This window comes from Mustelus asterias, chromosome 10 (genome assembly GCF_964213995.1).
Source record: "Mustelus asterias chromosome 10, sMusAst1.hap1.1, whole genome shotgun sequence".
Classification (NCBI taxonomy): domain Eukaryota; kingdom Metazoa; phylum Chordata; class Chondrichthyes; order Carcharhiniformes; family Triakidae; genus Mustelus; species Mustelus asterias.
Genome location: NC_135810.1, coordinates 85,079,337 through 85,105,437, shown reverse-complemented (window position 1 = coordinate 85,105,437; position 26,101 = coordinate 85,079,337). Strand labels below are relative to the sequence as shown.

Here is a 26,101-nt window from a genome sequence, read left to right as displayed (position 1 = left end):
TTGCATTCCCTTCTTCAATCTCCGAATTGAATTTTTTGATGACGTAACGGAGATTAGTTAAGGATGGTTTGCCTTTTACAATTCCATGCTGGCTCTCCTTAATTAACTTGAACCTCTCCAAGTGCCTGTTGATCTATTACCACCCCCACCCCCCAATTATTGTTGTAAAACTTTGCTGATTGTTGCTATTAAGGAAAAATCCTTTTCACATCCACCCTGTCATGACCATGCTCATATTTCTAAACTCCAGTGGAAACAAGCCAGTCTGTTCAACTTTTCCACATAAGACAACCCACTCATTCCAGGTATCAATTTAGTAAACCTCCTCTGAACCACCTCAAATAAAGATAATGATTTCAAACACAGGGAATTTATGCTGAAACTTTATAAAATTGGTTAGGCTGCAACCAAGTATTGCTGTTAGGAATGATGCAAGGATCCTCAAGATTGAGAATCACCACAGTAATTCCAGGAAAGAAGGATTTCAGCTATAAGGACAGGTTGAAGAAACTAGGATTGTTCTCCTTGGAGGAAAGGAGATTGAGATGAGATTTGATGGAAGTGCACAGGATTACAACAGGTTTACGTAAGGTAGACAAAGAAAAGCTGTTCTAATTAGCTGATGGTACAAATACAAGGGCCACAAATTTGAGGTTTTGGGCAAGGGATGCAGAGAGATGTGAGGAAGAGGTTTTCTTGTGCAGCAATTAGTCATGACTGAGAACTTGCTGCCTAAGTGGGCAATGGAAGCAGATATAACTAATGTTTTCCAAAGGAAATTAGATTGGCACTGAGGGAAATAAACTTGCAGGGCCATGGGGAAAGGGTAGGCAGAAACAAGAATGACTGGACTGCTCCACAGAGAGCTGGCATGGACTTAATGGGCTGAATGCTGTGCTATGATTCTATAAACAAGAGGACAGGCACAGGATTCAGGAAGAAACATGTTGCTGGATTGGCAGACATGTAGCTGATAATATTTATTGTAGAGATGCGTGAAAAAGCACATTTAAGCTGGAAGACAGAAACGATATAAACGAAATGGTACAATTTTAAAGGGGGTACAGGAACAGAAATGTGGATGTCAGTACACAAATCTTAGGAAGTAGCAGGACAAGTTGGGAAGGCTGTTGTTCAAACAGATGTTCTTTGGCTTTAGTAAAAGTGGCACTATGTAGAAAAGCTTTTATAAGTTTACAAATCAATGATTAAGCCTCAGTTGGAATATTGTGTTCAATTCTGGATAGTAGGTTCAGTAAGTAGGTCAAGGCCTTGGAACAGGACGCAGAGCAGATTTACCAGATTGAGCAGACAAGGCTAAGAGGAGATCGGATAGAGGGGTTCAAAATCATTAGCGGTTATGATAGAGCAAATGAGGAGAATTTGTTTCCATTGGCGAAACAACGGAATATTTCTCACCCTCAGTCTGAAGGACAGCAAAAACGGATTAAATTGTAACTTTCAAAAGCAAACAATATGAATATTTGAAAGAAAAAAAATTGCAGGAAAAATGGGGGGGGGGGGGGGGCGAGAAGGACGAGTTAGAAAGCTCAACAAAATACGGGCCAAATGACCTCTTCCTGTGTCAAATCATTCTGTCCTTGGTAATCTGATCAAGCGATGAATATCAGACGGGAAAAAACACGACTATTCCCACATTATACTCTGTCTGACGTTGTCAATTACAAATAATAAATACAAGTGGCAGAATAAGGAAGATGGTCCATACAGTCCTCATCAAGGAAAATGTGTTCCGCATTTCACTGACGAAGTAGTGGCGACTGAGTCGGGCTACAATCAATACATCAGAATTCGGCATCTCATCCCAAACAACGTCATTTGGGCAATTTAAAAGATTTACTTCCAATTTGCATTTGGTTTCTGCACAATAGGAAGAGATAGCTGCAAGCACACGAATTCTATTCCGAAATGCTGTTTTTTTTAGTTTAAATTCTGTAGATTGATCAGATCGCAAGTTTCTTTGCCACCACAAATATGGACCAACAAAGACGGTCAGAACAGTGCTTGGACCGCTTGCGTACGTGAAATCCAACGATGGACTGAAATCGAGGACAACGGCTAATCCGAAAATCTGGTCTGGATTCGCTGCTGGACTCGTTTTAATCAGACCTCCTCTCTGTCTCCTTTACCACCACTGCCACCCATCTCCCTCTTTCACCCCCAAAAAGTTAAAAGTGCTGATCTTGCAAATAAACAGGCTACCCAACTGGTAATATTGCGGGATGGGGGGGTTATTTTGTTGGCTGCCAGGAAGAATTGGGTAAAAGGGACCTCATCCCAGTATCCCAGTGAAAAGGTTAGCACCAATCTCCGCGAGGTTCTCTTCCCTCCACCCCCAGCTGCCCCGCCTTCAACACGCACCAAGCTCGCTTGTGGCGAACGTCTGTGCGTTTCGTTATTCACACCCACAATGCTCACGGAGAAAAAAAATAGCTACCCATCCGGGATTAACAACCCCGAGGAAAGGGGTAAAAAAAATATAGGGGGAAAATGCAAAATTAAATTTCCAAGTAATAAAAAATAAATAAATGCAAAACAAATTAATTTTTAAAATAGTGAAATAGACCCCACTGTCATAAAACTATTATGGGGGGGGAACCACAAACAGCTTTTTTCCCAAAAAACTAAAGAAAAAAATAACCCCCCATACTCCATGAAAATATAAATAGTTTGAGGTTTTGTTTTTATTTGGGGTACAAACGAGTCACCAAGATGTAAAATTCCCAAAGGAAGGACATTTTTTCCCCAAGACTGCCCCCACCCCCCACAACCACCCATCCCTCGCGGGTTTACCCCCTTCGTTGCGGTACTAGCGCACGTCCGCCATTAGAGAGCGACCGAAACAATACGTGAGGGGGATTAAAAAGGGAAAATTAGAGGCGGGACAAGTGAAACTTTACTCAATTAACCATTATTTCCACGGATGGGATCATAAGGCTGCCTTTTACATGTTTTGGCCTCAAAGCCCGCATAACAATTCAAGAAAAAAAAGGTTAAAGTAGGCATGGTTAATATCACATCTTACCCGATTTCCCAGAGATCTACACCGACCGCACTCGTTCCAGTCCCGGGCTAGACTTGAAGTCATTCTAACTTGATCATTAAAGTCCCGCCCTCGGCACGCACTGGTTGGGCCGGTACTCGTATTTCGCCCGTGAAAGGCAGAATCTCGGCTTGTGTGTGGCTCGTCGCTTTGTCAATCATTGTGACGGCATCGCCTTTCCGTCATCAGGTTAGGTTGCCGCGGAGAGCTCCAGCAACATAGTTATGATCCTGGGACCGGAGAGGGCGCTGTTTGATTGGCAGGGAGACGAGAGAAGATGCATCCAAAAACAAATAATTCAATCCAATGTAAATTAAGAACGAACTTTAGAAAATAAATTTAATAGGCAAAGATGATCTGAAAGAACATGAAACAAATGTTTTTTGACAGTTGGATCAGGGTGACACAAAGGCTGTTGGGAATTGTAGTCCGATTTGAAATGCCTATTTGGAGAGGGGGGAGGTTTAATAACGGTGGAGAGAGCTTCTGGGCTGAACGAGCTGGAATCTCCCATATGGCACCGGGCGGCAACCCGCCCGCCTTCACCAGCCTCATACGTCATTGGCTTTCAAGCGTTTGGAGGTTGTATTACGGCCGCCATTTTGCGTTTGAATGCAGATAGCGAAATTGCTGTCTCCGCGACCCCAATAATCAGGTTTCCCTATATTTTTTTACATCCAAAAGAAATTTACTGACTATCGGCTTTAAAGCAGTCACGCGCGATGCAGTCAAATCAGCTGAACCGAAATTTGAAAAAAGAGAACAGCCGCAATTCTCCGGCGAAGAGAGACTATGACACAGCGGATCTGGAGGGAACCGAGCCTGGCGAGGAAGGTGAAGCCCTGACAGTCGATATCAAGAATTTTCGCAGGCCAGGAGAGAAGACTTACACTCAAAGATGCCGGCTCTTCGTTGGCAATCTGCCGACAGACATCACGGAAGAAGATTTCAAGAAATTGTTCCAGAAATATGGGGAGCCATCCGAGGTTTTTATCAACCGGGACCGCGGATTCGGCTTCATTCGCTTGGTGAGTTGAGCATGTGTTGATTCAACTTGTCGGCGCCATTTTCAAGGCTTCGTAGCCTTGTATCTGGTGTTGGAACAAAATTTACGAAGTTTTAAAAATCAAGCTGATACAAAATGGGAAGTAAACACAATTACAACCTAGATCTCCAATCTGTTTATTCTTTACTACTCAGCGAACTATTGTATTTACTTCGCGAGATGTTTACCGCTGTTGATAATGGGGTTTTGGTCGAGACGCAGTTCTAATGAATTGAATATCGCCCCAAATGTTCCCTGCACGCTTGTTGGTGAATATTTTTAATGTATTATGTCTTCGGAAAATGACAAGCCCTTGTGGCACGTTTGGTATATGGAGTTTTAAAATTAAATTACGAATAGCATATTACAAATGCTTTTCTCTGAAAGTGAATTGTAAAACAAAGGAAGCACTGGTATTAACTTGTACGTCTATTTCCAGTGGAGCGTTCAATTCACAAATGTATGCAAATTGTTGAAATTTTTTTGTAAGATTAGATCTGATATTCTATATATAAGTGGATGAGTTTTGAATGACAATGGACGAAATCTTAGGTCAGAGAAGGGGCACGCAAATTGTAGAAGGCGAGAATTCAATGCATTCGAGTATTTATTAATTTCAGCTTGCTTTTTCTTGAATCGCTGCGCTCATCAGTGCCGAATGAAGGATTTGAGTTGGCACGATATCTGAAGTATTTTCACGATTGCCCAGGCCATTATTGGTGGCTGATATAATCAGATTAGTTTGGTTGCCCTGGGTAGGGAATTATACTGTCCGTAGTTTTCTAATGTAAATGTCGTTACAGTCCACTTCATCTGAGCAATCCTTCGACATAAGTAGTTGCCAAATTTGGCCCATCAGCGTCGACATCCTGGCCTAAAGTGGGCCGATTCGAATTTTCTATTATGTCACATAATATCCCATAAAATTGATTTGGGGCAACTCAAGCTACTGGAGATCTGATTTTACTAAAATTTAATGAGTGGATGGTCATCTTCCAGGATTCTATAGACTCTGGAACAGTCCCTGCAGATTGGAGGGTAGCGAATGTCACTCCAATATTCAAAAAGGGAGGTAGACAAAACAGGGAATTATAGACCAGTCAGCTTAACATCGGTAGTGGGGAACATTCTCGAATCCATTATAAAATAATAGAATCATAGGATACTACAGTACAGAAGGAAGCCACTCGGCTCACCGAGTCTGTACCGACCAAAATCCCACCCGGCCCTATTCCCGTAACCTCACACATTTATTTACCCTAGCTAGTCCCCCTGACTAAGTGGCAATTTAGCATGGCCAATCACCTAACCCGCACATCTTTGGACTGTGGGAGGAAACTGGAGCACCTCCGGAGGAAACCCATGCTGACACTTGATTTGATTTATTATGTATTAACATAGTGAAAAGCATTATTTCTTGCGCGTTATACAGACAAAACATACTATTCATAGAGAGGGAAACGAGAGAGTGCAGAATGTAGTGTTACAGTCATAGCTAAGGTGTAGAGAAATATCAACTGAATTCAAGGTAGGTCCATTCAGAAGTCTAACAGCAGCAGGGAAGAAGCTGTTCTTGAGTTGGTTGGTACGTGACCTCAAACTTTTGTATCTTTTTCCCGATGGAAGAAGGTAGAAGAGGGAATGTCCGGGTGCGTGGGGTCAGTGACCCGAGGCTGGAATTGAACCTGGGTCCCTGGCGCTGAGAGACAGCAGTGCTAACCACTGTGCCACCCAAAGTCCATTATCAAGGACTTTATAGCAGAGCATTTAGAAAGCAGTGGCAGGATCAGACAGAATCAGCATGGATTTATGAAGGGGAAATCATGCTTGACAAATCTGTTGGAATTCTTTGAAGATGAAACTAGTAGAGTTGACAAGGAGGAACCAGTAGATGTGGTATATTTGGACTTTCAGAAAGCGTTTGACAAGGTCCCACACAAGAGATTATCGTGCAAGATTAAAGCACATGGGATTGGAGAAAGTGTATTGAGATGGATAGAAAACTGGTTGGCAGAGAGGAAACAAAGAGTAGAAATTAATGGGTGCTTTTCAAATTGTCAGGCAGTAATTACTGGGGTGCCACAGGGATCGGTGCTGAGACCCCAGCTATTCACAATAAATATTAATGATTTGGATGAGGGAGCAAAATGTAACATCTCAAAGATACCAATTTGGATGGGAGGGTGAACTGTGAAGAAGATGCAGAGATCCTTCAGAATGATCCGGACAGGTTGAGTGAGTGGGCTAATCAATGGCAGATGCAGTATAATTTGGATAAATGAGGTTATTCACTTTGGAAGCAAAAACAAGAAGGCAGATTATTACCTGAATGGCTGTAAATTGGGAGAGGGGAGTGTGCAGCGGGATCTGGGTGTCCTTGTGCACCAGTCATTGAAGGTAAGCATGCAGGTGCAGCAGGTGATAAAGAAGGCAAATGGCATGTTGGCATTCATTGTGAGAGGTTTCGAGTACAGGAGCAGGGATGTGTTCAACTATACAGGGCCTTGGTGAGGTCACATCTAGAATATTATGTGCAGTTTTGTTCTTGCTCTCAAGGGAGTGCAGCGAAGATATACCAGGCTGATGGCGGGACTGATGTATGAGGAGAGATTAACTAGGTTAGAATTGTTTTCGCTGGAGTTCAGATGAATGAGGAGGGATCTCATAGAGACTTATAAAATTCTAACAGGTCTAGACAGGATAGGTGCAGGGAGGATGTTCCCGATGATGGAGTCCAGAACAAGGGGTCACAGTCTGAGGATTCGGGGTAGACGATTTAGGATGGAGGTGAGGAAACATTTCTTCACCCAAAGAGTGGTGAGCCTGTGGGATTCATTACCACAGGAAGCAGTTGATGCCAAATCATTGAATGCATTCAAGAGGCGGCTGGATACAGCACTTGGGGCAAATGGGATCAAAGGTTATGGGTAAAAAAGCAGGATTAGGCTTTTGAGTTGGATGATCAGCCATGATCTTAATGAATGGCAGAGCAGGCTCAAAGGGCCAATGGCCGCCTCTTCCTCCTATCTTCTATGTTTCTATTACCTGCGTTTTGGGCATATTCTGTGATGGAACTACGCGCAGAATATTAATTTTTCATCTGGACATGAAAATGCACCTCTCATCAACCCTTGCTGTAAAGCAAGTGGAAGATATAGGTGATCTGAAATTAGGAAAGAGGAAGTCCAGAGAAGGTTCACTAGGTTGATCTCAGTTATGGAGGGATTTTATGAGGAGAGGGCCTGTATTCATTGGAGTTTAGAAGGAGTTTAAAAGCGAGGTGACCTTATTGAGATATATAAGATTCTCAAGGGGCTTGACAGAATAGATGCTGTGACGTTGTTTCCCCCTGTGGGAGAGTCCAAGATGTGGAGATGCCGGCGTTGGACTGGGGTAAACACAGTAAGAAGTTTAACAACACCAGGTTAAACTCCAACAGGTTTGTTTGGTAGCAAATGCCACTAACTTTCGGAGCGCTGCCCCTTTGTCAGGTGGAGTGGAGAAATGCTCACAAACAGGGCATACAGAGACACAAACTCAATTTACAGAATAATGATTGGAATGCAGTCTTTACAGATAATCAAGTCTTAAAGGTACAAACAATGTGAATGGAGGGAGCATTAAGCACAGGTTAAAGAGATGTGTATTGTCAGCGGTCACGAGCATTCGGCCTCTGATCTTCGCGTAAGCGTTCTCCAAGGCGGCCTTCACAACACACGACAGCGCAGAGTCGCTGAGCAGAAACTGATAGCCAAGTTCCGCACACATGAGGACGGCCTCAACCGGGATCTTGGATTCATGTCACACTATCTGTAACCCCCACAGCTTGTCTGGACTTGCAGAATCTCACTGCCGGTCCTGTCTGGAGACAATACACATCTCTTTAACCTGTGCTTAATGCTCCCTCCATTCACATTGTTTGTACCTTTGAGACTTGATTATCTGTAAAGACTGCATTCCAATCATTATTCTGTAAATTGAGTTTGTGTCTCTGTATGCCCTGTTTGTGAACATTTCCCCATTCCACCTGATGAAGGGGCAGCGCTCCGAAAGCTAGTGGCATTTGCTACCAAATAAATCTGTTGGACTTTAACCTGGTATTGTTAAACTTCTTACGGAGAGTCCAAGACCAGGGAGCATCATCACAAAGTAAGAGGTTGCACACATAAGATGAGATGAGAAGGACATTCTTGTCTTGGGGGTAGTGAATCTGTTGAGTTCTTTACCACAGAGGACTCTCGAGCTGGGTTAAGTCTGCTCAAGGCTAAGATAGAGATTTTTAATCAGTAAGGGAATTGAAGGTGATGAGGATGTGGCAGGAAAGTAGTAAGGACTATCAATCGGTCATGATCTCCTTGGATGGCAGAGCAGGCCCAGTGGGCCAATTGGCCTACTTCTCTAACATCTTGTGATCTTGGGTACCACAGAATGCATAAGATACAAGTTAACGGTACTATTCTTGAATCCTATATTGATTATGGAAATGTCTCAGGCAAAAATCAAAACAATAAGGAAGGTTTAAGTGACTGAACATATTGAATTCAGAACCGACTGAGGTCTTTTGCATAAAGTGTATTTGCTCTCTCATCAGCAGTACTAATAGAACAGCGTACACTGTTTTCTGTTTCCTGCGGGGTTTGGACAATTGTGTTGGCAAATACAGAAGTATTGTGTCTGATGTGATTGCGAGGCATTGAGCTCGGTCCCAACAATCGAGTAGGCTGAGAGTTTGAACTGCACTCCAGAGACTTGAGCATAATGTAGGCTGATATTTGAACAGTACCGAGGATGCTGCACATTCTAAAGTGCCATCTTTCAGATATGGTATTAAAAGAAAAACCTGTCTGCTTTGTCAAGTGGGCATAAAGGACCTGATTTTAACTATGCTTATAGGTTTTGAGTTAACATCTCAGCCAAAAGGTCCCAAGACTTCGTTTCAAAGATGAGCAGGAGAATTCATCTGGATAGTATTTAGCCTTCAACCAAGCATTACTAAAATCTCATTATTATAGCATTGCTATTTTGAGGACATTTCTAGGACCATGCTCCAAGCAAATTGGTTGCTGCGATTCTTATAACATCGCCGAACTTGGTATTTAATTGGCTGTAAAATACATGAAACGCAATATATACATGCAAGTCTTTTTTTCTGGAATAAGAGTGACTGGAATTCTGGATAGTGCTAACAGGTGAGGTGTGCCAAATTACTCCCTTCTGTGTTGTAAAATTGTAATTTCATGTGGGTGCAAAGAAGCCTACTCTTCAATACTGTTTGCATAGTGGACTTGTGATGATCTGTTAGTGGACTTAGTGAAGAAACGACATGTTCACCCAGGAAGCATAAAGGACTTTTTAAGTGGCAGTGGGTTAAAGGATATCTGTTGGGTGGGGTCATGGGTGCCAACCCTTGCCTGTAATTCCCTTTTAAATCACCAATTTAGAGATTATCATGCTATAAACTCACAGCATCAACAGTGCATTAGCAGTACAGTTTCTTTGCAGATAGGGTGATGGTGAACACGGACTGGGTGAGGTTGAGGAACATTGCGGATATGTAGTCAGAGTCTCGACCTGGTGGTTTTAAAGGGGTTTTAAGACCCCAGTGGTAATTTCCAGCTACAGCTTTCACTTTATGCAATTATTCCAAGCACCTTCTGTTATGTAGCTTGCTGCAAGTTACCTTGTGTGCGGGACTTTCCATGCAATCCGCTGCATGTCTCATGACGGTGAGAGGCAGCCCACCATTAGCCGGCGGTGGGATCTTCTCGTCCCGCTATTGTCAATGGAGTTTGCCGTTTGATGCATCCCTTGCCGCCAGGGGGTGCACCGTCGGCGGGACCAGAAGACCGCATCAATGTGAACAGCTAGAAAGTTCTGGCTCATATGTTGGCTTCCATGAATTACTGAGTATCACCAGGCATTGTTGTGGTTAGTGATTTTTGTTAAGGTTTATCATGTAAATTAATAATTCAAAACATTCAGTGGATGCTCTAAGGTTTTTCTTCAATGTTGGATGCTCTTGAGTAAACATGGTTGTGCTGAAACTCCTGAGACTGCAATTGAATTTCTGCAGCAGAATGTTGCAACTATTCTTCATCTGAACCAGTGCTTCCTGAATCTTAAGATTGAAATTTTGCTGGAACCAATATTAATGCCGGTTAACTTTTATTTTTGTGCAGGAAACCAGAACTTTGGCTGAAATAGCAAAGGCTGAACTCGACAGTACAATGCTTAGGAATCGACCTCTACGTATTCGTTTTGCTACTCATGGAGCAGCTTTAACTGTGAGGAATCTTTCTCCAGTGGTTTCCAACGAGCTATTAGAGCAGGCCTTTTCTCAGTTTGGTCCAGTAGAGAGAGCAATAGTTGTTGTTGATGACCGTGGGAAGCCTATAGGAAAAGGTTACGTGGAATTTGCAGCAAAACCTGCTGCTCGCAAGGCATTGGAAAGGTGCTCAGATGGAGCATTTTTATTGACGTCGTAAGTATTTTTCTTTCCTTTCGCAAATCTCCTTGCTGTGTGTGGTGTGCGGAGATAGGTGCTTTACTTTAATAAAAAGGGAATGTAATTTAAAGTTCATTCTCTCTTCCAGCTGATCAGAAAGTACATGACTCCAGGTTCAGAGTAGTTTATAGCTGTTGCATGAATTTTTATAATTTAGTACTTTCCCATAATTTATCAGCAGTGGCCTGGAACTGTTGCTAGTTCATTTGGTCAAGTTACTTGTGCCCTTCAGACATGTAGTAATTTCCTGTTCTCTATTTCGTGAGATGGATGATAAGGTTTATGTTTTTATATAGTTAACTTCTGAACTGCCCAACATCAGATTTGGGGGATTCCCCAAAGATCTGCTGGGGAACTCCTCTCGGAGCTTCAAAGGTGAGGGTTTGTATAGCAATTGCCTAGAAGTACTAACTTCGTTTGGGCAAATGCCCTGTGCTGAGAACCATCTGAAAATGAGATTTGAAATCGTGAACTTTGGATGGCTCTGGCTGAGGTGCGTCAGAAAAAGTTAGAAGAAATTTTGGTTAACTCCTGCAAACTGGCAACCCCAGGACCTCCTCTCCCCACCCCCGAACACGCACCCACACACACACACCCCTTTATTGTTACGGCACTAGAACATGTCTGCCATCAATTCAACTCTTCTACACGTTGCTGCTGGCCTTCAGAGACAGCTGCAGTGCCTGGATCTGGTCTGGCCTGAGTCAGAAGGTCGGGTGAGACAAGCATGTTTTGCTTGGGTAATTGGACATGGAGTGTCAATCTGATATTGATTGCCATTTTGTGGAAGTTATGGCCCATAGTACCTGAAGTATGTTCATTCCTTCATCCTGAGCAACATTTATGTGGAGTATGCATTGGCAAACATAATGTTGCTCTATTGAATGTAAACATTGAAATGCAATATTTGAGGAAATCTTAAGGGATTTGCTGCATATGTTTTAATCATTTTAATTTTCACCAAAAGAAGGCAGAATATGGGCAAGAAGTGTCGTGGGGTTTTAATTATGCATAAGCACTTCAAACTTTAGCAATATTTTTTTCCCCTGTTGCATGTTAATAAAAAATGGATAGTAATCACTAAATTGAATATCATGCATTTTGACGTCGTGATTTTTAAAAAATCCGACAATTTTGCATCTTTGGTGCACGTTTCACGAATGAATAGTGTCAAAAGTTATCTTTTTTATAGGGAAACGTAGCTAGAATAAATTAGTCATGGATTCTGTTCATTGTTCAATGAATACTGGCAAAAGAATTACCATGGAATCTTTGGCCACGCGTTACGAACTTAAGTTAACAGACTACTGGTATGCAAGGTGCGAACTTGGTGATCCCTCACACATCTCATCCCTCATACTCAAATTTCTATCTTTTCCATTCGTGACAATTTGCTCAGTTGCTTAATTGGCACGGTTAAGGCAAATAGCATAAATACATTTAAGGGGAAACTGGTACAGGAAGAAAAAGAATAGAAGGCTATGTTAATATAGTTAAATAATGTAGGGGAGGAGGTTTATGTGTAATATAACATTGGTGTACACTTGTTTGGCCTGTTTTTGTGCAGTAAAATTAGAGAATATTTTGGGACATGCTGAGGTTAACCACAGTCACGTTCAAAGTAGATTTGTTGCATAGACCATCACCTGACAGTAAATCAATTATTGTTCCCCATAGGACTTCCAATATGACGAACCAGGCGACAAAGTAAGAGAACTTCATGGTTTTTTTAAAAAGTGTCACTTGTGGATAATTTACAACAAATTTTCTGGATTTCTGAAATACAAATGGATACTGATGAATAAGCACCCAAGTGGGTGAAAGAATCTTTGGATTTCAGAGCCTTCTATGGAAACACTGAAAGAGCAGTAGCTTAGTACACTCTTTTCTTAACTTTGCCATTATTTCAATTGTAAACATTTTGAAGACATATCTTTTTACTTTTATCTTTTTCAGCAAACCTGCCCCCTTTTAAGCATGTTTCTGAAATAAGTTATTGCTTAGCATAGAAACAATCTTAAAATGGCAAACTGTAACATTGTGGAACGTGGGCATGTGTGCTTCTACATGGTCTCATCTGTTAATGTGAGCATACTTGCCCATTGACCATAGTGTGGCGCAGCTGATTAAAGGTAAGATTTTGTGTAGGTTGAATCTTTCTGAAAATGTGCATTCTGTTTTAAATGAAGTAGACAAGATTGTGTATTCAGTGAAAATGGTAAACATCATATCAAGTGCTTCAAAGGGTTTTTTTTTAAGTAGTCAGCCTTTTGTACTATAAATGCTGTTTTTCATTACTTTTCAGCTCTCCTCGTCCTGTTATTGTGGAGCCCATGGAACAGTTTGATGATGAAGATGGACTTCCTGAGAAACTACTGCAAAAGAACACTCAATACCACAAGTAAATAATTCATGTCTTATTTGGCATAAACAAACTGCATCCAAAGTTTAATAAGCAATACCTTCCATGGCTTGCTGGAATTAGATGAGTTTGAAATGCACCTACCTACTCTGAAAAATTTTGTTTAAACCACCAATGGCTGGAGCTGCTTGAGGCCTGCAGTGACAGAGTCCCCAGTGCAATTCCAGCTAGTCCAGGAAGGCAACATCCCATTTTTTGGGGGGGGGGGGGGGTCAGGTCTGGGGGATCCGGAGTGTGGAGAGTGTCCTATGTGAGGCTCAGTCTGAGTGTTTTAGTAGTGCTGAAATTAGAAGTGGTTTTATTTCTTCTAGATCTTTCAGAATAACTGTTGGTATAAAACTGGTAGAACCATCCAAAGTTAGTGGGTTAGATCACTTGGCCTGGATGGTTCCATTTGTCCTGGGGATGTTAGCGTTTCTGAATGATTGCTGCATAAAGCCTTACCTGGGAACTTCCAAGAGTTCCCTGTTTGGATACTCTCCAAATTTGACACAGGGGAGCCAGGAAGTTACAGGCTAATGTGTACTATTACTAGGTTTTGCCATTTACTTAAGTATGTTTCTGTTGACCAGAGAAAATGCTCTTGGATCACATTTCATGTCCACCTATCATATGTGAAGCTCTGTTTTTTTTATGTTGCAGTACAACTTTAGTATTTTTAGGGTGAGGCATTTTCTCTTTTGGGTTCAGAGCAGCTGTGGTGCAAAAAATGATGCTGGAATTTCACTCTGAGATTAATGTTAAAAAACTTTGCTCTAGGAGCATCTCTCTGATATTGTATAGAATACCTGCACTTCATGGGACACTTCACTGCATTTAATGGGACAATACCAATGTGACTATCTCCACATTTCACAACAGTGTTGTCTTGTTACCTCTGACACAGGTTTCGGTCTATCAGCAAAATGTTATAGGTGAGTGTCAGCTAGCACACTCTTGCACAACATCTGAGCAAAGAAAAGAGTACTGAGTGCCATGCTCATCTGTAACATTTTGCTACGGCTTTTCCCAAATTCTGTATTGTTTGGCATTGGTTCAGGCCTCTTGTGATACTTTTTTTTCCTAAGTTGTGCATTTCCTTTGACCTTAAACAGGTTATTCAACCACTATCTTGGTCAAAAACAATAAATCTAAGAAAATTAGGGCTTCATTATTGTAGGCAATTAGTAGCAAGGTATTGATTTGGGAAATGTTTACTTAAATAACTGTCCTATAAAATGTTTGTATGCTTTAACATATGAGAATCATTTTCTCCATCATGAAACGACAGTCTGTTGCAACAACTGATTAAAACCTTCCCTGTTTCCATCTTCTGCACTGAGAATCTTTTAAGAGGGTAATGAAGATATTGGTGCATTTGAAAATAACAATGACATGATGCGCAGGCAGCCTATGATGACCCACATGTTGTTAATAACAGCATGAAGCTGTATGTATTACATAGATACTGAATCTGATGATCATTAAACAATGGTTTGGTGACTTAAATTTAATGCATGTTTTTATTGTTTTAGAGAAAGGGAGCAGCCACCACGTTTTGCTCAGCCTGGAACATTTGAATTTGAATATGCATCTCGGTGGAAAGCTCTGGATGAAATGGAAAAGCAACAGCGTGAGCAAGTTGACAGAAACATCAGAGAAGCAAAACAGAAACTAGAGGCAGAAATGGAAGCTGCACGACATGAACATCAGCTTATGCTTATGAGACAAGGCAGGTTACTGCACTATGTCTTTAAGATGGTTATAGTTGGTATTTATTGACTAATTGCAGTAGGTTGTAACATGGAACATAAGGTAAAGAGGCAGGAATAGGCCAAGCTGCCCCTCCAAGGCTGCTCCTCCATTCAGTACAATCATGTCTAGTCATTAGCCTTATTTCCATTCTCCTGCCTGCATCACATATCCCTTGATTCACTGAGAGACCAAACAGCTCACTATCTTCGGCTTTGAATATGCTCAACGATAGTGCATCGTCGGACAATCCCCTCCTCCCAGGGACCAGTCTAGTAAACCTTTGCTGTACTACCTCCAATGCGTGTAGATCCGTCTTTAAATATGGAGATAAAATTGCACACAATAGAAGTGTGGTCTGACCAAAGCCCTGTACGACTGTAGCAATAATTCCTTATTCTTGTGCTCCAGTCCCCTTGCAATAAAAGGTAACATGCAGTTTGCCTTTCTAATTGCTTCCTGTACTTCATCCTAACTTTTTGCTCCTGCAAGTACACCCAAGTCTTTCTGAACATGAACATTTACACGTTTCAGGCCTTTAAAAAAAATTCAGCCTCGCACTTCCCCGCATTATATATTCTGTGTAGTTTCTGAGTTCTCATATTTTACATTTCCACCTAGCTTTGTATCATCAACAAACTGGAATAATTACTCTCTCTTTGTCTAAGTCAGATTGCAAGAACAGCCTTAGGACTGATCCTGGTGATACTCCACTAGTCACAGTCCGCCAACTTAAAAGTGCTTCATCTATCCCTACTCTGGGCTTCTTGTCCATTAACCAATCCTCTATACAGGCTAATATATTACTCCATCATTCCTTATCTTGTGTATTAACTTTATAAGTAGCACCTTATCAAATGCCTTTAGGAAATGCAAATATATTATATCTACTGGTTCCCCTTTATCTACCCAACCAGTTACATCTTCAAAACACTGAATTTCTTTGTAAAACCATGTTAATTTTGTCTGATTATAGTCTTCTCCAAGTTAAGACCTCTTAATGAGATTCCAGCATTTTCCTGATAGCTGTTAGGCTAGCTGGCCTGTAATTCCGTTTCCTCTATCCCTTCTTTCTTGAATAGGGGTGTTATGTTTTGCTAGCTTCCAATCTGCTTGGACTGTTCTAGAATCTAGGGAATTTTGGAAAATCATAACTCATACGTCCACTGTCTTGGTGCAATTACCTCTTGGATCTCTGAAATAGAGGCCACCAGGTATTGGATTGTAGTTGCTTAAGTTTTCCAATGCATTTTCCCTGAGAATGACTAAAGTTCATCACTAAAGTCTCTTGGTTGCTTTTGTTTCTTTATTACCTGTGGTAAGGAACCATTGAATTATGTCAGGAAGTCCTTTTTTTAAAAGGTTAATGTCTTGAGCTGGTCATTGTGGGATTTCCAGAATCTGGCAGCTTTAAGATATTGAAGTAAATTAAGTAACCATTCATATGTTACCCTGGAATATTTAACTAAGAGAACCTGGCATATGTCCATTATTCTCCCTCATTCAATGAAATAAATTTGTGAAAGAGTCGATAAGGTTGCTTGACATGGCTCAATGGCTTAACATACTTGTTAAAAGGAAATAGTGCTGCGTTTTTGCTCCAAAGTGGTCCCAGAAAAATTGAATTGCCACCATTAGCAAAGATGTTTGATGATAACAGACTGAAGCAGACTGCCTTTGTGCCTCTGTGGGGAATGCCTTTTAAGACCTGGTGTTTGGCAACGAGGATTAAATTTTCAGCTCAGTTGTGAGATTATGTTATCCCTAAATTCCCCATAACTGCTTATTTCTCTACCATAAACAATGCTCTACCAATATTATATAAAACCTAGTTTAACATACTTTTGCAGTTAATTGCTTTATCAACAGTTTCACTGGCTTGCTCTTTTAAAAGTTCTCAAACTTTCATTTCTTAATACTAGTCAGTAGAGTGTAAAATAAAGCCTCATTCTGAATTTTGAAGTCAAGTGCAGTGGTGGTGCTCGCTTTGTGACATTAGCTATTGACACACTCCTATAGTGAGAATTTAAATTGCCTCAAGGGAGATTTGTTGTTACAGCGAGAGTGAAAATGGCTAGCAGTTGTGGTTTCTATTTATAGTACTTGCACTACCAAAACTGCATAAAGCAGTCAGAAGGACATTAAAAAATCAGATCTAGTAAACATATTTTTAATTTTGTAAAATAAATTATAAACATAACTTTACAAAATTAACAATGTAAGCATTAAAAAGTACCATAATTTTGATGAAAAGTTGTTTTATAAGTTGCATAGAAAATAATAGCAGGAGTAGGCCCTTCGAGCCTGCCCTGTCATTCAGTGTGATTGTGACTCTTCATCCAATTCCAAAGATGTGCAGGTGAGGTAGATTGACCATACTAAATTGCCACCTAGTGTCCCAGGATGTGTAGGTTAGGCAGGGGGTTAGCGGAATAAATTTGTGGGGTTACTGGGATAGGGCCTGGGTAAGGTGCGCTGACAGAATTGGTACAGAATCGATGGGCCGAATGGCCTCTTCTGCACCGTAGGGACTCTATGATTCTCATGAATAGTCTGGTTACTCCCATATCCTTGGATCCCTTTTTGCCCCAATGGCAATATCTATCTCCTCCTTGAAAGCATATGATGTTTTGGCTTCAACCACTTTCTATGGTAGCGAATTCCACACCAGCAGCTGTAAGTGTGGAGGATAGACATCAACACTTCATTTGACCAAGCAGCCACGCCAGCAGCTGTACCACTCTCTCCCTGGGATGAAGAAATCTCTCCTTATCTCAGTCCTAAAAGGTTTACCTGCTATCCTTAGATTATGATCCCTGGGACTGAACTCCATCATCAGGAACATCCTTCCTGCATCTTACCTGTGAGAATTTTATAGTCTGATGAATCATGTTAACAAATTTACTTACCGTTTATTGGGCCTTTAAAAGATTACATGTTGAAAATCAATCAATTTTAACTTTTAAAACATCCTTTCTGGATTTGGCCTCCTTACTAACCATTTGTAAATCAAGATATGACCCGCTAAGCCTGGAAATGCAGCTCTAAAATTTTAAATGTCATTAATTCATAAGTATTGGGCAATTAAACTCAAATTTACACTGGTTTCATGGTTGCCTTTGGAAGTATCATTGGTTGGCCCTCTGCAACTTAAGAATTTACGTTACAGTGTGATGTGTGCACACTAGAAGTTGCAGAGCCTCATGACATCCAGTAATGGTGGATACCTAACGTGACAAAATCTGATCCAATACTTGTAAATCAGATAACATACTTGATTTGAGAATACTGTGTGTCAAAGAAATTTCTTTGGAAAATGTTTTCTGAAAAATTGCCATACTAACACAGAGCCTGTTTTGGAGAATGACTCAGACTGTAGGGAGGTTACAAATATGAAAATCTGGTAAAAGGTAATATGTATTTTGTACTTCCATGGTGCGCTTTCTTAATTGGTTTTTGACTATTGCTTATGAGGTGCAAATCCCATCATTAAATTTCATTAAATAGAAATCACATAACTGAAACATACTGGCCAAATTAAGTGTTAGTGTCCAACCTCCACACTTACAGTATCATCCCAGGTACCTGTCCTTTTCTTTATATCCTTTTTTGTTCTTTTCACCCACCACTCCTATTCTTAAACATTGACCTGGTCTCTACTATAGTCACGAACTCCATCAGTGCATTCCTTATGACTTTTTTTAAAAATGTTTTTTTATTCTGCCCTGAATCTCTTCCACTTAATCTTGCATTTTTAAAAATCCATATCCACTGAAAGTTATCTGTTTCTATCCAGTTGTAATTTTAACCCCATTCATTGGATTGCTCCATAATCTTTGCTCTATCACAGTCCCAATTTTGAAGCTTTCGTATTTATATTTCCTGGTAACAGACAACATCCCAGTGAATCTGTACTGTACATTTAATTGTCTTGAAATCCTTCCCATAGCATTGAACACAAATCTAATCTTGCTCGGATTTTCTGTAGATTCACTTTGACTATTTCCATAATAACTAGTATTTTGTTAACTTTTATGGCTTTATTCATTTGAGATTCTTCTTTTGTAATTATAGGCCTTAGATCGATATTCCCTTCATTCAAATTTGTTTCTAATCTTAATTTATCTACAGTATTTTGATTTGCTTTCTTTGAGTTGTGTATTTATTCTGTCACTTTACAATCTCATTTTTTAAAATGCCCTTTGTGTGAATTTTCCTTTCATATGTGCCCCATTACAATCTGGAACCCTCAATTTTATGTTCATCTTTTTCACACAATTTGCACCTTGAAGCTTACAATATGTACTGACATGAAGTGCTTCCACATAATTAACTCCTATCCAACTTAACTTTTGCAAATTAATCCAGACGTGCCTCTCTTGTAAATATTGGTAAAATACTACTGAAGGCAGGATATGCGCACACTTTTAAGTACTGCATTTTCTTTCCTCCATTTACACTCTGACCGGACTATACATTTTTTCTTCCATTTTCCTACCATGTTTAGGGTTCAGTGGTTATGCTGACATCCATTTTTCATCTTTGATTTCTAACACCATAGAATCTTCTGAACATGCTTTTGATGCAAATTATTCCTCTTTACAGGAAATATTTCCCTATTCCTTTATATTAAGAATCCCAAAATAATAGTCATGTTTCTGTTAGTGCTATCAAATGTATATATTCCTGTGACTTTTACTCCTAACTTCTCCATTTTGTTTTTGTGGAAACATGGTGTGCACTAGTGTGAGTTGGTCATTGTGGAATTCCTGTTTTGCAATTACATATTTGCAGGTTCTATGCCTGTCATTTATTAGTTTATACAATGCCTTGGTAGGGGAAAGCTATGATGGTTACATGAGAGTATGTACAAATATAGCTATCCCTCACTTTGTGTATCTAATATATTCCTGAAAAAAGATGAGCTAAACAAAAATAATTTTGCCATGTGAAAACATGTTGATTTATGTTCCTGCCCCAGGCACAGCATTGCCTTCCACCCTGCTTATTGCAGCTGCACCAGACACAGTAGGTGTTACCTAGGGAGAAAGAAATCTTGAAAGTCATCTCAATTAATGCAGTATAAAGGAAACTGCCGTAAATCATCTTCAAGGATGTTAACAGGGCCATGAACGAATCTGCTAGCAGCTGCTGGCAGAAGACCTGTGCCTGACCTGGGTGTGTTTATTTGAGTTGGGAAACCAGTCTGGCATCTGGCTGCTTTAAGGCTTGCACTAGAACCTGGTGGCTAACACAGACCTGGAGCCGAAGCTAACTCCCTGAATATATGCACCAGGCCAGCCTTACATCCCTGCTGATCCTTGCCATTGCCACCAACACTTGCCTGCAACACTTTGGCAGTGTGGTTGTGCATTAGGCCATGGCTCTGAGTGGTGTGTGAGGGGGAGGTGATATCCAGGTCCTCACCTTCAGGCTGGGTGCAACAGGGGTCAACTGGAGGCCGGAGCACATTGCAGGGCTGGTCATTAAAGGGTGAAAGCTCTCTGGCCCAGCCATTTACTGAAGGATGTCGGATATTGCTCATTGTGCACTGAAAGATGTTTTGCACAAATCCAGGAGGTTGTGAATACTGAAAGCATCGCAGCTGAAACTACAGTTTGGCACTTAACATGCACTAATAACTGTGTTAAATTTTTTTAAATGTCTTGATTTAATTTATTTTCACACATATTAGTATGCAGTGAAAAATATTGTTTCTTGCATGCTATACAAAGTATGACATATATAGAGAAGGAAACGAGAGAGTGCAGAGTGCAATTTACAGTCATAGCTAGGATGTGGAGAAAGATCAACTTAATGAGGTAGGCCCATTCAAAAGTTTGGCAGCAGAGCAGAAGCTGTTCTTGAGTCGGTTGGTATGTGTCATCAGACTTTTGTATCTTTTTCCCGACGGAAGAAGGTGGCAGAGAATGTCCAGGGTGCGTGGAGTGCTTGATTATCCTGGCTGCTTTTCCGAGGCAAGTGTAGACAGAGTCAATGAATGGGAGGCTGGTTTGCGTGATGGACTGGGCTTTGTTCACAACCCTTTGTAGTTTTTTTGCGGTCTTGGGCAGAGTAGGAGCCATACCAAGCTGTGATACAACCAGAAAGAATGCTTTCTATTGTGCATCTGTAAAAGTTGGAGAGAGTTGTAGCGGACATGCCAAATTTCCTTAGCCTCCTGAGAAAATAGAGGTGTTCGTGGGCTTTCTTAACTATAGCGTCAGCATGGAGGGACTGGGACAGGTTGTTGGTAATCTGGACACCTAGAAACTTGAAGCTCTCGACCATTTCCATTTTGTCCCCTTTGATGTAGACAGGGCATGTCTCCCACTATGCTTCCTAAAGTTTATGACTACCACCTTCGTTTTACTGACAATGAGGGGGAGATTATTGTCGTGGCACCAGTCCACCAGATTCTTTATCTCTTTCCTGTACTCTGTCTCATCATTGTTTGACATCTGACCCACTATGGTGGTGTCATCGAGTTGGAGGGGAATTTGGCCACTCAGTCATAGGTGTATAAGGAGTATAGTAAGAGGCTGAGGACACAGCCTTGTGGGGCACCAGTGTTAAGGATGATGTGGGGCACCAGTGTTAAGGATGATGGAGGTGGTGTTGCTGCCTATCCTTATTGATTGCAGTCTGTGGTCAGGAAGTCGTGGATCCAATCGCAGAGGGTGGAGCCGAGCCCCAGGCCACTGAGTTTGGAAATTAGTTTTGTAGGAATAATATTGTTGAAGGCTGAGCTTTGATGGTAAGTAGGAGTCTGACATTGGTGTCTTTGTTGTCTAGGTGTTCTAGGGTTGAGTGTAGGGCCAGCAAGATGGCGACTGCTGTGGACCCGTTGCGGCGGTAGGCGAGCTGTAGTGAATTCAGGCCATCTGGGAGGCTTTAATTGATTCATACCATGACTAACTTTCGAAGCACTTCATAATGATGGATGTCAGAGCCACTGAACGATAGTCATTAAGGCACACTTCCTGGCTTTTCTTTAGAACTGGGATGATGGTCGTCATCTTGAAGCCGATAGGGACCTCAGATTGGTGTAAAAAGAGGTTAAAAGTCTTTCTTTAATTCTTTCCATAAAAATTCCAAATGCATTTTATAAAGTTTGTACCAATGGGGTATCAGACGGTTTTGAGTGGGATATTTTGTAGTCTGTGTTTACAAAGATCATTGCTATTATTGGGTTGTCTAGGCTGCTGTGGTTTCCTGTTGCTGTGTTGGTAATTATGTAGCTACTTTGGAAGCACTAACTTTTGCTTGTGTGCTATATAATTGTGTTGCATCACAGTGAAATCAAGCAGCACTGAAAATTTAATGAACCTATTGTAAAGCTCCTTGTCCACTGAAAGAAGTATCTTTAGAAGTTATTGATGTAATGTGTGTTCTGCAATAGGTGTTAAATTCAGGCTGGTTGTTCTTGTAGATTTGATGAGACGCCAAGAGGAGTTGAGACGTCTGGAAGAAATGAGGAATCAAGAGCTGCAGAAACGAAAACAAATAGAAATGAGGTATGTCCAGTTCAGAGCATGATCTTGTAGTATGTTACCGGATTCTTCTTCTTCTGAAACATTTACCTTATACTTGTGATAACAAGCTTGATGATCTGACTTGTCTGTTTTTCATACATTTAAGTGGAAGAGATTAGAGTGATGGTTGTATCTGGTACTGAACTTCCATTTCAGACTTTCAGTAAATGTTTTTTTCTCCTGTATGCTAATGATGTTTTGCGTCATTTGTAAATGTCATTTTGAATGCTGACTTGTGTCTTCCATATAAGGTATTCTTTTAAGTGGAGCAGTTTTCCCACACTGAACTCAAATTTCAGATCCTGTTGGTCTAAATCTGTAACTGTCTAGTCCTGGATGCATGTAATTAATTAGCTCTACTTTGCATTTCTAATGAAAAAATAGTGCAAGGAATCATTTATTCATTAATCTCCATTTTTTTTGGATTTGGCTGTTGTATTACTGCTACGTGATGGTTTTTTTTGTGTGCACTGATCTGTGTCGTGCATTCTTGTTTGCATCAGTCATATAGTATACGTGCTGCAATTAATTATATTGATCGGGAGAAATGTTACTTCCATACTTTTGTATGTTGGTGGTGTGATTATGAATTGGAATATAATGCAGCCTGCTGGGGGGAGGTTAGCTAGTGCAGGAAAAGAGATGCTGACACATGGGTCCAGGATTCAAAGTCCAGGTTGATGGCTTGATAGTTCCTTTTTGCTGGCAGTTTGGGTCTCACCTGAAATGAGTTGGGGTAGTCTCCCATCTAGTTGTTAGCTGGCTTTAGTTCTCAGTCAAATCTTCCCCTAATTTGGTGCTGAATGGAGTATGTTACTTGTATCAAGCTGCTCAAAAAAAAGTGAGCAATATAAAATGTACCACTGGCAAACAGGGTTTCATCTCTGTATCTTGAAGCATGTGTGTCTCTGTACCTGGCATCAGATTCCTGATTTATCTTGCTAATTTAAATATTTGAGTAAGTGCACACTCGTTTAAAACACTGGTAGAAGTCAACATTAATAATATCATCATATCAACCTCTTTATTTCCATGTAAAATTTGACAGTGTCCAAATCATCAGTTTGCTATTTGGAAATACTCGGCAGGACTGTGGCATCTGGAGGGAGCAACTGAGCTAACCTTTCGGGTCCCCAGATTCCCCCATGAGAATAAATAGTTTTTCTATCTTAATCAATTGTCTTTATTTTTGTATAATTTTCAAGGTCTTGGTCTCAAACCTCTAAACATAGTGGAATAAAAAATATTTTTTTCCTGAAGTGTGGTCCTTAAGTTAAATCACAATACTACAGTGGGGTTTTGATCAACGTTCTATACAACTGATGCATAATGTTCTTGCTTGAACTTTAGGGTTGAAGCTATTTGGTTACCAAAAGCTGCCACAGACCACCAATTACGTCCAGAAGCTAGAAGTCATTATTTTTTCAGGTTGAAGTCCCTCAAATTGACCTGTAATTTGCATGATTTGGAGGTGATCACCTATTATTTGTAGGCTGAAGGTTGGAAGTTGGCTGCGTTCATCAATTCAGATGTGTGCAATCTGTCCTGTGCTAAATGAGGTAGAAGGGAAAATCAGGCCACATGTTAGAAACTAACTTGAATTTTTCTGGTGTGTCATCGCATCATTTAGATGTTTCCTTCCAAAATACTTCATACGTTACATGCTTTAAAATATAATGATTGTGGAAAAACAGTGTACAATGAACGACAAGTTAATCCCTTTGCTCTTGATTGAGAGCAAAATATTAGCCAGACATGAGAGCAAAGCCTCTTTAACTAATACTCTAGAATTTCTACCACACGCCTGAACCAGAGTTCTCCAGCACTGCAGCAGTGTGCCAGTCAAGATTATTTATTTGTGTGCTGCACTTGCAGTGCAGTCCATTACTCTTCGATACGAGAGTGCTATAAAATGAACCAAGCTAATTGCAAAATGCAAAAATACAATTTTTAGAATTGATGTGAAACTACTAAATTGGGAGATGAGATAAAAAGTGGAAATGCTGGAAATACTCAGCGGTTTAGATAGCACCTGTTGAGAGACAAAATTAATATTTCAGGTTGCACTAACCCCCCTTCAGAACCATGGAGTGTTTGACATGTAATAGGTTTTGAACAAGTTTTTGGGGGTGCCGGGGTACTGTTTGTGAAAAAATGTGTGATAGGGTAGATGACAGAGATTAAGTGACATGGTTTTGTGGAACAGGCGGGTAAGTGGTACTGATCCACGTCAGATCAGCCATGATCTTATTGAATGGCGGGGCAGGCTCGAGGGGCTAGATGGCCTACTCCTGCTCCTATTTCTTCTGTTCTTATGTAAAAGCCAAATGGCATGGTAATGGGTTGACTAGATTAGAGAGACAAAAGATGTGTCTCGATGAATGGCTACGTAGCAACCATTGAAATGCAATATAAAGGGATGCAAGGATAAAGGAAGAAACAAGACCAGATTAAACCAACCAAAAAGAATATAGGACAAAATAGAGACAGAGGTTATGACTTAAAATTGTTGAACTCAATGTTAAGTACAGAAGACAGTAAGAGTGCTGAGTCAAATATGAGGTGCCTTTCCTTGAGCTTGTATTAAGGCTTCATTGGAATGCAGGGAGGGATAGAAAGGTCATGGTGGGAGCAAGGTGAGGAATTGTAACGACAAGAGACAGGAAGCTCAATTTACATTTGTGAACTGAACAGAGGTGTTTTTCAAACCAGTCGCCTGGTCTGCATTTGATCTCCCCTGAGGAATGGAGCACATGAGCAGCAAATGCTATATGCTAAATTGAAATGAGCACAAGAAACACTGGATTTGCTTAGAAGAAGTGTTTGGGCCTTGGATCATGTAAAGGAAGAAGGTTAAAAAGACAGGTGTAGTATCTTCTATGCTTGCATGGAACAAGGCAATGGGAAAGGGATCTGGTGTTGTTCAATATGTCATGGAGGAACATGTCACTTTTGTAATGCTGAAGACAACATGGCGGTGGAGATGTAATTGTACATGGTGGAGGATTATATGTTGACTGCAAATGCTGGTGAGGACAAGGTCTGTCATAATTCTGGGAGAAAGGGGAATCTGCGGGAGCAGAATTATGTGAAATAGATATGGCCCTTGTGTTCTGGATAAAAGCAGATGTTGGAATCTGAAACCAAAAGAGAAAATGCTGGAAAATCTCAGCAGGTCTGGCAGCATCAAATGTGAGGTAATGCATTTTGGAAGGCCTAATACAGATAGGAAATATACAGTAAATGGCAGAACCCTTAAGAGTATTGATAGGCAGAGGGATCTGAGTGTACAGGGACACAGGTCATTGAAAGTGGCAACGCAGGTGGAGAAGGTAGTCAAGAAGGCATATGACATACTTGCCTTTAAAAATTGAGTTTAAAAATTGGCAAGTCATGTTGCAGCTTTATAGAACCTTAGTTAGGCCGCACTTGGAATATAGTGTTCAATTCTGGTCGCCACACTACCAGAAGGATGTGGAGGCTTTGGAGAGGGTACAGAAAAGATTTACCAGGATGTTGCCTGGTATGGAGGGCATTAGCTATGAGGAGAGATTGGAGAAACTTGGTTTGTTCTCACTGGAGCGACGGAGGTTGAGGGGCAACCTGATAGAAGTCTACAAGATTATGAGAGGCGTGGATAGTCAGGAGCTTTTTCTCAGGGTGGAAGAGTCAATTACTAGGGGGCATAGGTTTAAGGTGCGAGGGGCAAGGTTTAAGGGAGATGTACGAGGTAGGTTTTTTACATAGAGGGTGGTGGGTGCCTGGAACCCGCTGCCGCGGGATGTATTGGAAGCGGATA

The 26,101-nt window shown here is 40.9% G+C and overlaps 2 protein-coding genes across 17 annotated transcripts in view; one reads left to right on the top strand and one right to left on the bottom strand.

Moving 5' to 3' along the window:
* Positions 1-3,173, bottom strand: part of zmym2 (zinc finger, MYM-type 2) — a 114,390-nt gene extending 111,217 nt beyond the window's left edge. For both annotated transcript variants that reach the window (XM_078222086.1, XM_078222088.1), the window contains exon 1: positions 3,047-3,173. The gene's annotated coding sequence lies outside the window, so the exon portion shown is untranslated. The remainder of the gene's footprint in view (positions 1-3,046) is intronic.
* Positions 3,174-3,602: 429 nt separating this feature from the next.
* The window catches only part of LOC144499733 (paraspeckle component 1-like), a 97,091-nt gene continuing 74,592 nt past the window's right edge, over positions 3,603-26,101 (top strand). For 7 of the 15 annotated variants that reach the window (XR_013498889.1, XR_013498887.1, XM_078222098.1 and 4 more), the window contains exons 1-6: positions 3,618-4,092; positions 10,289-10,590; positions 12,292-12,321; positions 12,920-13,015; positions 14,551-14,747; positions 22,200-22,284. Coding sequence is in view for 11 of the 15 variants with exons in the window: in XM_078222098.1 (XP_078078224.1) it covers positions 3,787-4,092; positions 10,289-10,590; positions 12,292-12,321; positions 12,920-13,015; positions 14,551-14,747; positions 22,200-22,284 (1,016 nt within the window). In the remaining 4 variants the exon portion in view is untranslated. Of the gene's footprint in view, positions 4,093-10,288; positions 10,591-12,291; positions 12,322-12,919; positions 13,016-14,550; positions 14,748-22,199; positions 22,285-26,101 lie in introns of all 15 variants that reach the window. The other 8 variants (XR_013498890.1, XM_078222103.1, XM_078222095.1 and 5 more) reach the window with 2 other exon arrangements.